Source organism: Habropoda laboriosa, unplaced genomic scaffold, assembly GCF_001263275.1.
Source record: "Habropoda laboriosa isolate 0110345459 unplaced genomic scaffold, ASM126327v1 scaffold291, whole genome shotgun sequence".
Taxonomy (NCBI): Eukaryota; Metazoa; Arthropoda; class Insecta; order Hymenoptera; family Apidae; genus Habropoda; species Habropoda laboriosa.
Genome location: NW_017100515.1, coordinates 1,348,647 through 1,361,924, shown reverse-complemented (window position 1 = coordinate 1,361,924; position 13,278 = coordinate 1,348,647). Strand labels below are relative to the sequence as shown.

The 13,278-nt window shown below is 36.4% G+C and overlaps 4 protein-coding genes across 6 annotated transcripts in view; 1 reads left to right on the top strand and 3 right to left on the bottom strand.

Moving 5' to 3' along the window:
- Window positions 1-478: 478 nt before the first annotated feature.
- Window positions 479-2,424, bottom strand: LOC108576449 (metallophosphoesterase 1 homolog). Its single transcript, XM_017939453.1, has 7 exons — window positions 2,367-2,424; window positions 2,001-2,210; window positions 1,722-1,884; window positions 1,519-1,650; window positions 1,306-1,440; window positions 999-1,230; window positions 479-921 (listed from the first exon to the last, which is right to left on the bottom strand). The coding sequence occupies exons 1-7, from the start codon at window positions 2,381-2,383 to the stop codon at window positions 749-751; spliced, it is 1,062 nt and encodes a 353-aa protein (XP_017794942.1). The 5' UTR covers window positions 2,384-2,424; the 3' UTR covers window positions 479-748.
- A 990-nt stretch (window positions 2,425-3,414) lies between these two features.
- On the top strand, window positions 3,415-6,096 carry LOC108576435 (histone acetyltransferase KAT8). 3 transcript variants are annotated; one of them, XM_017939435.1, is made up of 7 exons: window positions 3,415-3,697; window positions 4,120-4,379; window positions 4,467-4,557; window positions 4,637-4,764; window positions 4,845-5,075; window positions 5,154-5,398; window positions 5,477-6,096. In XM_017939435.1, the coding sequence occupies exons 1-7, from the start codon at window positions 3,505-3,507 to the stop codon at window positions 5,694-5,696; spliced, it is 1,368 nt and encodes a 455-aa protein (XP_017794924.1). In that variant the 5' UTR covers window positions 3,415-3,504; the 3' UTR covers window positions 5,697-6,096. The 3 variants fall into 3 exon arrangements, with proteins under 3 accessions (XP_017794924.1, XP_017794926.1, XP_017794925.1); XM_017939437.1 differs by having other exon boundaries at window positions 5,154-5,442; window positions 5,523-5,602; XM_017939436.1 differs by having other exon boundaries at window positions 5,523-5,574.
- A 73-nt stretch (window positions 6,097-6,169) lies between these two features.
- On the bottom strand, window positions 6,170-7,892 carry LOC108576452 (D-aspartate oxidase). The gene is made up of 6 exons (XM_017939457.1): window positions 7,695-7,892; window positions 7,495-7,618; window positions 7,086-7,231; window positions 6,860-7,016; window positions 6,501-6,785; window positions 6,170-6,422 (listed from the first exon to the last, which is right to left on the bottom strand). Exons 1-6 carry the CDS (start codon window positions 7,877-7,879, stop codon window positions 6,309-6,311), a joined length of 1,011 nt encoding a protein of 336 aa, XP_017794946.1. The 5' UTR covers window positions 7,880-7,892; the 3' UTR covers window positions 6,170-6,308.
- Window positions 7,893-8,753: 861 nt separating this feature from the next.
- The window catches only part of LOC108576503 (trichohyalin-like), an 11,406-nt gene continuing 6,881 nt past the window's right edge, over window positions 8,754-13,278 (bottom strand). The window contains exons 11-18 of the mRNA XM_017939513.1: window positions 12,600-13,278; window positions 12,109-12,522; window positions 11,697-12,026; window positions 11,400-11,547; window positions 10,850-11,288; window positions 10,137-10,761; window positions 9,655-10,060; window positions 8,754-9,546 (exon numbers count right to left, since the gene is read on the bottom strand). The exon at window positions 12,600-13,278 is cut by the window's right edge and continues 10 nt beyond it. Of these exons, the coding sequence (XP_017795002.1) occupies window positions 9,250-9,546; window positions 9,655-10,060; window positions 10,137-10,761; window positions 10,850-11,288; window positions 11,400-11,547; window positions 11,697-12,026; window positions 12,109-12,522; window positions 12,600-13,278 (3,338 nt within the window). The 3' untranslated portion in view covers window positions 8,754-9,249. The remainder of the gene's footprint in view (window positions 9,547-9,654; window positions 10,061-10,136; window positions 10,762-10,849; window positions 11,289-11,399; window positions 11,548-11,696; window positions 12,027-12,108; window positions 12,523-12,599) is intronic.

Sequence of the window (13,278 nt, the reverse complement as noted above, 5' to 3'; positions counted from 1 at the left end):
AAATGTTATGGCGGTATTTTTATTTTAAATAGTTTTATCTATATTATTGGAAAAGAATGGTTTTATAATTACATGTACACTGAGTAATAAACATAGAAAATGATAAGTCGAGTATTAACGTTTAATATTTATTTCGGGCAAATGTATATACAGTTTTACTCACAAATATAAATTATCTCTTCTAAACGAATTAACAATATTCCGCTATATTTGAACAAATATAGCGATTATAATCTCTTTCAATTTATTTGAACAGGAAAAATATAGATGATTTTCTGTTTGTTTAATTTTATACACATTTACAGTAAATGCCATTTTGTAAAATATAATAAGAAAAATGAAGTTATATATTACACAAAAACTACGCTACGTCAGCCTTATAATTTGCAACTAAGAGCCTATATAGATAAACGACAAATAAATTGACATCGTGTTAAAACATTTCTAAAAATTAGTTAAGTAAATCGTTGATCCTTGTTGTAAGTGAATTCAGTGAAAATTAAGTTGTTCTCCTTTAATTACTAACTGTGATGAGACATTTAGGAACATGTTCTAAGAAGTATCTTACTGATGCTAGATAATAAGTGAATTTTTCTTGTTTTAAGCGTCAGATGACCATCACATTATTCCATTCAAAACTTGACATAGATGGTAGTAGAATCACATTAATTGGACGGATCTTTGTACCTCATTTTCAATGTCAAGTTATCATTTTAGATTTTATATCGTATTTGATTATATGCCGCATTTATATCGAAGACATGCGACTATAAGCTGCATGACTTTTTACGCAATAACTGGATATGTACACATAAACGCTGAAGGCTAAAATGAATATTCCAACAAAAACGTAAATCCATAATTGAGGAAATCTTCCTGGGAGCCATAAAATAGTAATTTCTACCGCCTTCTCTTGCGTATCTAGAAGTGGAAAATACGTGATTAAATAGAAAAAAATAATGACTTTATATACGAATACGATGTTATATATTCTCTACCTATATAAGCTAATCCATATCCCGTGTGAGGGGTACCCATTCTATACGAACAGGTAGGAATTTGCACTTCGTGAATATCACCTACGTCCATCCTTAATTGATACAATGGTGTCTCATAGGGAGGTAAAACCCAAATCTCACTTAATTGGTCTGTTGCCGTGTCTAAACTGATGTGCATGGCCTTATGTTCGTGTGCGGTAAAAATAATTTGAGGAGATAATTCCTTCAGTACCTAACATCATAATGCAATAATTAGTGAGAACTGAGAAAGAAATTGCTTTTTAATAAATACATGAATGTCGCGTACATTTTGGACGAAGGTACCAGGCATGAATAATAAAGGCATATGACTAAGTACTACGTTTGTTGTATTTCTTTCTGCATAATCGTTGAGAAAGGCATCTTTTGGAGCTTCTGGCATTGTATGTGTCAATCTATTTACCTAATAAAAAGGGAGCATGTTACAATTTGTCCATATACTTTAAAATTATTTAAATGTATATCTTTTTTTATAGTTTACCTTGAAAAATGTTACTGTTTTGTGAACTAGAGTATCTGGTTGGGTATATGCAAAATTAAATCTGTTATGAATATTGGATGAAACTACATCCTCTTCACCTCCAATATCATTATCACCTGGTAGATAAATTTTCTAACAAAAAGAATAGGTTTAAATTAAATATGAACTACAGCATTTACCAAATTAGTTACATATAATTATACCATTATATTATCAGGCATTTCAAAGATATAATCTAATCTTCTTTTATATGCTTTAAAACTTTTTGCATTGGCAAAGTGACCTTCATCCATAAGATCTCCCAGAAATACAACAACATGAGGATCAGAGTGGTCTAGAGCTCTTGAAAATGTTTTCTTTAAGTACCTGCAAATAAAACACTGTGGAACAAAACTTAGGTCAATGTTTATCACATTTGGTAGGAACAATTACAGTTTCTACAAGATTTATGATTTAATGAATAAATTAATCATTATTCATACTTGTCACTATCCCATTGTGCTATCCAAGAGCCGAAATAATTTTCATTCTTTTCACCCAATATCTGGGGGTCTGCAACAAGCAATACCTTGACACATTCTGAGCATTCTCGTACTGACCATTTCAACTTCTGTATATCATAGACTAAAAATTCACTGTAAATTACAGCAATGAATAACAGAAGACCAATTGCAACAGCTTTATTCTTCAATCTGCACAATATAATTTATTAAATATATATTTATTAGAATTTTCATAACAAAAGGAAGAATGATCAAAATAATAACGAATCACTATAATTTCCTTAATATTCGTCGAGCAAAATTAGCTAAATATACATATCGATGATTACATAATAAGTTGTTTACCTGTTTCGACGTAACATTTCTAAGATTTCTAGTGTTGTTTGATAGCATTAGTAATCTTAAGACCAAAGTAGATCAGTACATTTTCTACCATATCACTAGAAGTGCAAAGAACTTTTGACATGATCTCATTTTTCTACAGCACGCAATAATCTAGTTAAGTAAAGGTTATGCAATTATAGGAAACAGATCTGTCAGCCTCATGTTTGTAATTGTCCCGTTAAATTGTTTGAGAAACTACACAATAATCGGACATTCGATCGCGGGTTTTACTTATACGTATAAAAATTAAAAAGTTTCGCACGAATCTCGTTTGAATCATGCTTGGTTCAAAAAAAAATCGATATTTACAAACCGTAGCATAATTCACTATAGATGGAAGCAGCGATATGGCAATTGTTCTTCCTGTAAGCGCCATTTATATTTTCATAATATTTACGAGATTTTAAAGGTTTAATTTTTAATTACCAAGCAAATATATGTAATATAATCTGTTTTTATTTATTATAATCTGTTTTTATTTATTATAATAAAACGTTAAAGGTAAACCGTTAAAGAACAAGTTGTTAAAATAACATTAAAATATTTGAAAACGAGGAATGATATTAACGTGCAGAATCAGAAACAGTAGATAGAAATACAAATGATATTGGTTTTAATTACATTTAAATTAAGAAATAGCTTCATTTTTATAAATATTGCAGAGAAATGCAAATTTTTCCATTCATTATTTAAAGTACGCATTCATATTCAATGATCTCATGTGTACGTTCCTTAATCTTTTCCTAAAAGCATCCACGCAACAATCCTCACCTTCTTCGATCATTTTTATACAATTTCTTATTTTTAATGTTAATTTGTAACGTGTGTAATTTATGTAAGTTGATTTTCATCGAGTTAGTAATTCGCAATCGGTCATTTGAATATCTCTTTGATTATCGGTTTGAAAAAAAAATTCATCACTTCCGGTAAGTGTGCTTCAAACAATCTAGTTACTTTACACGCATATATATAATATACGTGTGGAGATTTTCATGGCCGTATTGGTCGCGTTGCATCAGCGAGTGCAATGTTCTTCTATTTTCGGTTATTTCGCAGCGGCAAATACCGTTTCGACAACGAGTGATTTTTAGCCCAGAAAATGGCCGAGTCGGAGCAAAGGAACAAAGAGAATTGTATTGCGGGATCGAAGGAAACGATGGTGAAGCAAGAAAAGCGTGAAAACACGTTGACGAATGGCGGGAAGGGATCTGGCGATGACGCGGACAGTCTCGAGGAATTGCCTCTCGATATAGGCGAACACTATCTCGTTCGCAGATCTGACGAGTCGTGGCGTAAATATATTCTCATAGAAATATAATCATTTTATCTAAGACCGCGTGTAGAGAATTATCTAAAGTTAATGGCCAATTATCCGTGCACTTTTTTGACGATTTTGTATTTGTGTTTGTATTACCGGCTTTGACTTGATAAATCCTACTTGTTTTGAAAACATTACGAAGTCATGTGTTGAGACTTGACTCAGTATCACCTTGTACGTGAAAAGAATGCCATTTGTGTTGAAAAATCAACTTATTTTTGTGTTTCTTTTTTGTTTTTCTTGTTTAATTGTCATTTTATAAATATTTTAAAATGTATGAACGAGAAATCGGTAAATATAAATGTATTTTTGATATTCCCTAAGTGTTGAATTACTAAAAACAGGATGAATTTTTATGTATAATATTAAGAAAATTTTTCTTTATTCTTTTTGTAGATCCAGCAGAGATTATTCAGACAAGATACAATGAAAGTGAAAGCCACTATGAGTATTATGTGCATTATGAAGGGCATAACAGAAGATTGGATGAATGGGTGCCAAGGGATAGAATCATGTCCAGTAGATTTGACATGAGTGATAGGAGTTGGAAGAGTGGAGACAGAAGTTCTGGTACTGATTTATTGGCAGATTCTTCAGACCGTAAAATTACAAGAAACCAAAAAAGAAGACATGATGAAATTAATCACATTCAAAAGGTATATATATTTGTGAAAATATTTATCAAATTGAAAGTATATTATAAATATTTATTTTGTAGCAAAATTTGTGGTTTTCAATTGTAGACATATGCAGAAATGGATCCTACAACTGCTGCTTTAGAAAAAGAACATGAAGCAATAACAAAAGTCAAATATATTGATAAAATTCAAATTGGTAAGCATCAATACTTATTTCATATTATTGGACCCAATATGTGAAAAAGGTCTCATTATTTTCAAAAGTTCACTTCCAGGAAAGTATGAAATTGATACTTGGTATTTTAGTCCATATCCAGAAGAATATGGTAAACAGCCTAAATTGTGGATTTGTGAATATTGTTTGAAGTACATGCGTCTTGAAAAAACATATAGATATCACATGGTAAAGAATCTTAGTATTTAAAAATTTTTAATATTTATCGAGAATAATTGGCTTAAATAATTAAAATATTTTATTTTTAGAGTGAATGTACTCACAGACAGCCAGTCGGTAAAGAAATATATCGCAAAGGCACGTTAAGCATTTGGGAAGTAGATGGCAGAGAGCATAAAATTTATTGTCAAAACTTATGCTTACTCGCAAAATTATTCTTGGATCATAAAACCCTCTACTTCGATGTCGAACCATTCCTTTTTTATATTCTTTGTGAAGTTGATAAACATGGAGCTCATTTAGTTGGTTATTTTTCGAAGGTACTCCTTTTTTGTATTTAATTGTATGTACAATTAAATTATCAAGCTATCTTTTCTTATTGTTTAATTTGTTTCCAGGAAAAGGAGTCACCTGATGGTAACAATGTTGCCTGCATACTAACTTTACCTCCGTTTCAAAGGCAAGGATATGGAAAACTTCTAATCGCCTTCAGCTATGAATTGAGCAGAATAGAACAAACCGTTGGAAGTCCCGAAAAACCATTGAGTGACTTAGGGAAATTATCATACAGAAGTTATTGGAGCTGGATTCTCTTAGAAATTCTGAGGGATTTCCGGGGCACTCTTAGTATAAAAGATCTAAGGTAGTCATTCACAAAATGATACGTGAAATTAAATCAAATTAAAGGTAACAGTATTAAGCAATCTGTTGCTATTTACAGCCAGATGACAAGTATCTCACAAACAGACATTATATCGACATTGCAGAGCATGAATATGGTGAAATATTGGAAGGGACAACACGTGATCTGTGTGACACCAAAATTAGTCGAGGAACACATCAAAAGTAGCCAGTACAAGAGACCTCGTTTAACGGTAGATAGTAGTGCGCTTAGATGGGGAGCTCCACCTCGAAAAAATGTGAAACCTGGCAAGAAGTAGCGGAAAACGAATGGGAATTCGATGGTTTTTGTCACCGTGATATTCACGATTTAACGCGTTTAGCAAACACTTGACAAAGCAGCTGTACACTGATAGTTCGCAACGATGTTTTCGAGTTTGTTAAACAACCTTTCTACGATGCATTAGTATCCTACAATATGCATTGCAACCGTGCAAGGTCTCGTATTTGTTCGAAAGATAACACACGAGTAAATATGAGTTGATTTTATAGCTTCGTTAATCTTTCGGAGCGGCAGAGATGACGCAAAGCGTTTCACATTATCTCTTTACATATAAAGATCTGCGTTTTTCGGCAGTACACTAAACAGAAAAGAGAAACGAGAAATATCATGTATTTATTGACAATGAAAGAATCACTATACTTTCGTTCGAAACTCATTGGAGCAAACGTTGTATTGTATTGGACGTAAAAAAAAAAAGAATTAACATTGATAATACTACGCAGTGTTAGCCCGTATTAACGATTTTCTTATGTAAATTCGTTAATAATAAACTGCATATATTCGTGAGCAATTCTTGTTAGAATTTCCTCGAATACGATTAGGTTAATAATGTTCACTAAATGTTACGCCGAAACAATATTCACACTCTTTATAGTTTTGCTATAGAGGATTTATGCATTTCTTTCGCCAAATTCACGGCGTACTTAGCAGTTCCAGGAGCAGTGCACACTCCGTATCCTCCGTGTCCGTAATTATGCACCAACTGTAAAACACAGAATGTTTCATCAACGACGCTGGAAAAGAAAATTTCATCAAAATAAATGATTCCTCTGAAACTAACGATAGCCTTAGAAAATCCGTTCACTATTTGTTCAGCCTCCACTCTAACGTTGTTTTCTCTGTGCGGTCTCAAGCCAACTTCTTCTCTTACAACTTGTGCTTTTTTGAGGACTGGTAGAAAATTTTCGCATCTCTCGCGAATCGCCGTTGAGTCATGAGGACAAAGTTTGATATTTTCCGAATCGAAATTTCTCGTACCACCCAGAGTAACTATGCTGTCAAAGCCTGGTATAATGTAAGTGTCCAGTTCACCATAAAAGAATGTTTTCACCCATGGTGCCTTTACCTGTTTTTTTAATATGTGCAAATTGAACTTTATTCCCTTTATACAAAACAGATTCTAATGTTAAAAGAACGCACTTTGAGTACTTGACCACGTATAGCAACGAGACGTTTATCGTTACATAGAGATCGTGCCCCCAGACCTGTACAATTCATAATCAAATCCCACTCAGTTGCAAGTTGTGTCAAGGTATTGAATTTTTTAGTTATTAGCTTAGTTCCAGTTTCTTGTAATCTGTAGAAATGAACATTTTTTTAATCGTTATTTTTAGTGTAATATTAATCCATAGAATAAGTTCATTACTTTCTGCGAGCCCACGGAAGATGCAGTTTGCATTCAGTGAGAAGAGTCGTAAAAAATGATCCGTACTTCCAGTTACCCTCTACTAATTGAAATTCTTCGTTTGTAGCTCTCCTGTATATCGGTACTAATTCTTCCATCCAATAATTCTATTTAAAAAAAAAAAGAGGAAAAATCTACAAACTGTACTTCTTTCGTAATGATATATTTCTTCCTTCTTAAATATCCTTTTTTAAAGACTTAAAGATCAATACCTCTTCTCTAAATTTAACGCAAGTACTATTTTAAATTTATCTTTGTTTATTTCGAAATACGGTTGATAGATATCACGATATATATAAATGAATTATTATTAATACGATAAGATTAAAAAGTTCACGATAAAAAGGTTTTTCTTGAGTGAAAAATAAACCTTAACGGCCTCTGGAGAAGAATTAGCAAATATATAACCAGAAACAGCTGTCACGCCAGCAAACGAAGATTCCTGACTCTTCCGAATATCATCGTAATATTCATACGACTCGCGTATCCATTCTCTGAAAAAGTAGAAATATAAAATATATAAAACTTAAACACAAGTCAATACAGGGTATGTTTTTGCTGTCTATGAACCTTGTTATCTTCTCGGTTCGTCCAGAGTAGGAAGAACCAACTCTGAATATGCCAGCGGCTACATGGCTGACGGTATCGTCAAAGTCAGAAGCGAAAACTGTAACTTCAGCATTATGTAACTCATGCTTTAATTGTAATGCTGTGGTTAAACCGATTATACCACCGCCGACTACGGCCACTTTCATTTTTCTCTTTTTAATTGACTAGAAAAATTATCCAATTGGAAGATTCTAGTTAAAATCTGTCGACAAACAGTACAAACACTTTATCGATCGTTATTCGTCGAGAGACTCATCGCTAAATGCAAGAGCGTTCGATATAATTTAACGTGATTATGAAAAAAAAAACATTGTATCTTTCGTTGAATATAGACGTCATAAACGCGATAACGTGTTTCGTGAACCGAAATAAACGCACAAACGGCTTATTAAAAGAATTACGTTTATTTGATACAAATCGATACTTTTCAAAAAGTTGTTGTGGGAATTCAGATTAATTATGGGCAGTTAACGTTCCTTATTAAAAAGACGAGAAACGTCGTTCAGATGCAAAGGAAAAAAAGATGTGTGTACGTGTGTTTGTATTTGTGTTCACGGCGTAAATAAAATAGTACAGTCCCCGCGCGCGCTAAACAATGATCGATCGAGATATGTACAACGAACGTTAGAAATTCAGAGAGAATACGGTTGATCAAGCTCAGCTTTTTCACCTTCTTATTTATTTTGCCTTATTTTCGTCGATTAATATGAAATTTTGGTCTAATCCACATCTATTCCCCCGCGTATATACAAACTCCATTCTCGCAAATCAAATGATACTCGCATAATTAAAAGAAAAGGAAAAAAATTAAAGAAAACAAAATGAGACGAAAATTGCATCAAGACCCTTTTTCTACCTTTTAAAACTATGCTTAAGTCGATGATTATCGTTATAAACTACAAAATTAAAATATACAATGATAAATTCACTTTTTACGGTTTACACTTACATCTTCAACAATGTAATCGCTATTTAACAATCGATCCTTCGAGTTTCTCGATAATTAAATTACACTGGTGTCACGCATTACAATTCTCTATTGTATCTCTGACCTCTCTCTCTCTCTCTCTCTCTCTCGCTCTCACTTTTTCTCTTTTGTTCTCGGTTATTTTTTCCTCTTCTGTATCGAAAAATATATATGAACGCAACCGCGAATTTTGTCGAGACGTGGACGCAATGGAACACTCGTCGTACGCGAACTTGTCCTTCGTTTCGAGGGCGATTAATTGGAATTATGTCACGAAGAATGAAGCTATTTACAAAAAGCAAACAGTCGATGAAAATTGTCACTAACAATAATATATTATTGTTATCTGCTTTTTTTTTTCTGTTTTCTCTAAGTCCCCGTGTAAAACCTTTGTTTATCAAGGCCACCACTTCACGCATTCTCCCTTCCTCTCTCTTTCTCCCCGTGAAGGAAAAGAAGAAATGTTCGTGTATCGTTCATTTTACAAGTTTAGCCTACGGTTGTATTACACGTTAGCGTAGAATGATGCTGACTAAAATACAAAAAACCTTACGCCTTGGTGCAAGGTTGTATTGTGTAATTCAGAGGAGGAGGAGGAACTAAAAGAGGCAACGGAGTAGGTGGTGGAGGTGCCTGAACGGTGCTCGATACCGCAGACGTCGACTGAGCTTCACTGGTACGTGTGGTGGCGTTGTAAGCGGAAAGATAGCTTGGCCAAAGGTGGGGCGGTGGAGGAGATCCAGGAGGTGGCGGGGGTGGAGAACGATCGTCCAATTCGTCAGAATCGTCCATCATCATCGCCGTTAACGGAGTAACTCGTGGCTTCTTCAATTTTATGATTTTTACCTAATAAATATAACCAATTTATTTCAGATTCATCTTATATGTGCTAAATAGAAAGTATCATATAATTTTTAAGAAAATATGGAATTTAACCATTAAGAAGAAACTAACTTTCACTTTCTTCTTTGCCTTTGGAGGTCGTGTCCTCTTGTCCTGTTTCCTGCTTTTCCTAGAGCTGGACCTTCGAACGTCACGAATTCCACTTCGAGCGATTACAGACGAAGGAGGTGGAGGAGAAGGCATATCTCCCTCTCCACCGCTAGGACTTGTACCTTCTCCAGGTTTAATTCCGTCCGCGAATTGCACTGACTTCTTACTTCTCTGTTTCCGCTTGCTCAATTTTATTGACTTTGACTTCTTCGAGTGTGCTTTTGATTTGCCTGATTTACTCTCACCAACTTCGTCCTTGTTGAACTCAGTCTTGTCCACCTCTATGCCTTCTTTGTCTGTATTGTCTCCGCTCTCATTTTCAGGAGTAGATAAATCGTCCAGGTTACCATTAGGAACCGTAGTCCTTCTAAAACGTAAATACATTTTATAAATCAATCAAATGTACTCTTCTTAACCGTATAAATGTACAAAGGATAATGTACCTGAAACCTGACGCGACTAAGATTCCTTTCAGAGGTGGTGGTGGCAATTCTGGCCATTCTTTGGATTCCGCTTCCATTGGAACCTTGCTTGTTTCACTCGTCGGCGCTGTTGCAGCAATAGCTTCATCCACTTCGTTTTTCAGTTTGTTCGCCTTTGATTTCTCATCATCCTCCTCCTCTTCCTCTTCGTCCTCTTCTGCTTCCTCCTCGTCTTCTTCGTCATCCTCCACCTCAGGCTCCTCCTCTTCCTCTTCCTCTTCGTCTTCCTCAGCAGGCACTTCTTCTTCCTCTGCGGGAGCAGAGGATGAGACCGCCGGTGCTTCTTCTTCTTTCTCAGGAATCGCAATAGAAGGTTGTTGTTCCTCCGTGTCCACTTGTTCCTCGCTCTCCCGAAGAGCCTTCAAAACAGATGGGTCCAGACTGGAACTCTGTTGTTGACTTGCGTTTTCCGACTGGCGTAGATTGTTCTTTTCGAACAGTCGAAGAGCACGACGATTAATTCGCTCGATTCGCCTACGTTCCTTTTCCTTTCTCCTAATCTCTCGTACCCGTTTACGTTCTTCCTGTTCCTTTCGACGAGTCTCCAGTATAGCTTCATAATTATACACCGGTTGAACTGGCACTTCTACAAATTAATCATTCAAATAATTAGGTACACTCTTCAAGAATATATATCACTGAAGAAAAATCTGATTAAAATTTTATTCACTCACTTTGTGGCGTTACTTCGATTCTGGGGAACGTCGTCTGCGTTACAGGAAGTGGAACCGGACCAGGAACTGGTACAGGAACGGAAAGGGGTAGTGGAACCGGAGACAAAGTGGTAACAGGCGTTGGTGTGCTCATTGCGGGGGGGACGGGCACAGGCATGGGGACAGGAACTGGAACAGGTACAGATATAGGGGTAGCAGGAACCGGAGAAGGTTGAGGGACTGGCGCGGAGTACATCACCCCCCCTGCTGGTTGTTCAACTGACGAGGGCTGTCCGCCGCTCCAGTCCAATGATGTCGGTACAACTTGAAGAACATTACCTACGCGCACTACTTGGCTGGAACCTCGTACAATTGGGGTAGTAGGAGTATTGGTCGGTTCTCTGCGCGTTGCTGGTACTCCGTTGAAGTCTGCGGGTACCACTTGCAACACGTTACCCACCTGTTTAACATTTCGTATGTTATCACTTAATTTATTATACAAAATTTTGTACGGTTTAATTTATAATATAATTACATGTAAAATAAGGAATAAAATTCCTCGTTTTCATACTTGTAACACTGTAGGTTGCTGTCGGTACAGCATCTGTGCTTGCTGAGGTGGTGATGGATAACATATGTTTGAATTAAAATTATCCCCATAATCGTTCGATACTCCTGTAGCATCCTGTTGCTTCTTAATCCCCAATTCGAGTTCTAATCTATAATTTAAACAATTTCAGTGTTATTATTCTAAAGTAAAGTGTATATGTCTTATTGATATTGGGTTTTGTCATTTTTCGACAGTTCAGGAAACAGTGGAAAGGAAGGGCAGTTAAGGTCAGGATCACGGGCACGATCAGGCGGTTACCTATCGTCGAGGGACAATCGTTTTGGAGAACTCGTAGCCGTGTCGTCTATGCACGGTGGATAGGTTAAGTTATTCTCTGTATAATAGTACTCGTTTCCAACTTCGTTTTCTGCCGAATATTGGAAACCCGTTGCGACCGTTTCCATATTGTCACCAATGTGCATATCCGAATCTAACACGGTTGTGTCCCTAGGCAGTCCAGTGACGGACTGTACGATCGTTTCTATTCGTCTACCTCTCTCGCCGCAGCTATCTAGTTTCATATTATCGTGTTCATCCTTCCTTTCCCTTGAACTTTCGTTGATTCTACCTCGTCCCACAGAGGGTGATCTGAATCGACAGTAAGATTCGCTTACTGACTATCCAATACGAGCAATAGTTTACAATTACAAATTATTCCAATAATATTCACCTAGAGGATCGTAATCGTTCCGTCATTCTTAAATGGTCCGGGCTTCTCATTCTCGATCCTGAGGTAGATCTCGTCCTCGATCGAGATCCTGATCTCGATCTCGTCCTTGATCTGGAACGCATAATCGACCGTGACCTGGATGTGGATCGAGATCTCGATCGAGTTCGTGATCTGGATCTTGATCTCGACCTGGATCGTGACCTCGATCTTGACCACGACTTCGATCGTGATCTGGATCCGCGTCGGAAACGGTCGTGCGATATCCTTGGCGGTGATCGCCTTAGTCGTGGTGGAGAACGACTTCTGGATGGTGGCAGCTTATCTGTTCTTCGAAGGTGTCCATGTCTATCTAAATCCAATGGTACTCTTTCCTTTTCCCATTGTCTATCTCTTCTTGTATTAGATCTACTTTTTCTATTATAATAAAATGTATTCTTTCAGTACATATTTTTAGTAAAAAATTGAGTAATAGGATAAAGTTAAAGTACTACCTGTGTTTGAATTTTGATGAGAGACGTAGTGGACCCTCCATAATATCCCTTTCCATGCTATCATCCCTATAGTAAACTTTCTCATCGTACTCAAGATCCAGATCTTGGCCATTAGGATAAGAATCCAAAGACTCGTTCCCATCACGGAGTATGTTCTCCGATTCGTACGGCCATAATGATCTATCCGCTTCATCCCCGCGAAATCTACCGTCTCTGTGTCTATCAGGGTCCGTGTTTCTTTCTCTTAGTACTTCTATCTGTTCGTAAGACCTTCCCTCTTTCTCCCTTTCCATGCAGTCGTACTTCCTCCTGCTCCACTCATCACGATCTCCTTTCGCAGATCCATGTTTCTTAAAGTGCTCTTTGCCATATGAGGCAGCGTTAGACCGAGGAGAACTTCTTCTTTCCCTTCTATCATCCATTCTAGATCTACCAGATCTATCTTCGTCCATTCTACTCGGTCGTTTTTCTCTACTAGAGGAAGCAATAAGCAACTCATCCTTCCTTTTTGGACTTTTACTTCTACTTCTACTCCAACTACGGCTGTGACTCTCGCTACGACTACCTTCACGTTCCCAGGAGGTGCTTCTTCTCCGTTTACTACGACTACCAGAAGGACTTGATCTCCTTCTGTTTTCAACATAGTCCTGCTTCGACGAACTCCTACTATCTCTTCTAT

What these genes read in the sequence shown, in the direction of transcription:
- LOC108576452 (XM_017939457.1), bottom strand. Translation starts at nt 7,879, where the DNA reads ATGAAAGTGGCCGTAGTCGGCGGTGGTATAATCGGTTTAACCACAGCA. An exon ending in CTTCCGTGGGCTCGCAGAAA is followed by an intron (nt 7,017 to 7,085) that starts GTAATGAACTTA and finishes TCATTTCTACAG; the next exon opens with ATTACAAGAAACTGGAACTA. An exon ending in TACGTGGTCAAGTACTCAAA is followed by an intron (nt 6,786 to 6,859) that starts GTGCGTTCTTTT and finishes TTAAAAAAACAG; the next exon opens with GTAAAGGCACCATGGGTGAA.
- LOC108576435 (XM_017939435.1), top strand. Translation starts at nt 3,505, where the DNA reads ATGGCCGAGTCGGAGCAAAGGAACAAAGAGAATTGTATTGCGGGATCG. An exon ending in CAGATCTGACGAGTCGTGGC is followed by an intron (nt 3,698 to 4,119) that starts GTAAATATATTC and finishes TTCTTTTTGTAG; the next exon opens with ATCCAGCAGAGATTATTCAG. An exon ending in TATTGATAAAATTCAAATTG is followed by an intron (nt 4,558 to 4,636) that starts GTAAGCATCAAT and finishes GTTCACTTCCAG; the next exon opens with GAAAGTATGAAATTGATACT.
- LOC108576449 (XM_017939453.1), bottom strand. An exon ending in GCACAATGGGATAGTGACAA is followed by an intron (nt 1,885 to 2,000) that starts GTATGAATAATG and finishes TTTTATTTGCAG; the next exon opens with GTACTTAAAGAAAACATTTT. An exon ending in CTGGTACCTTCGTCCAAAAT is followed by an intron (nt 1,231 to 1,305) that starts GTACGCGACATT and finishes TTATGATGTTAG; the next exon opens with GTACTGAAGGAATTATCTCC.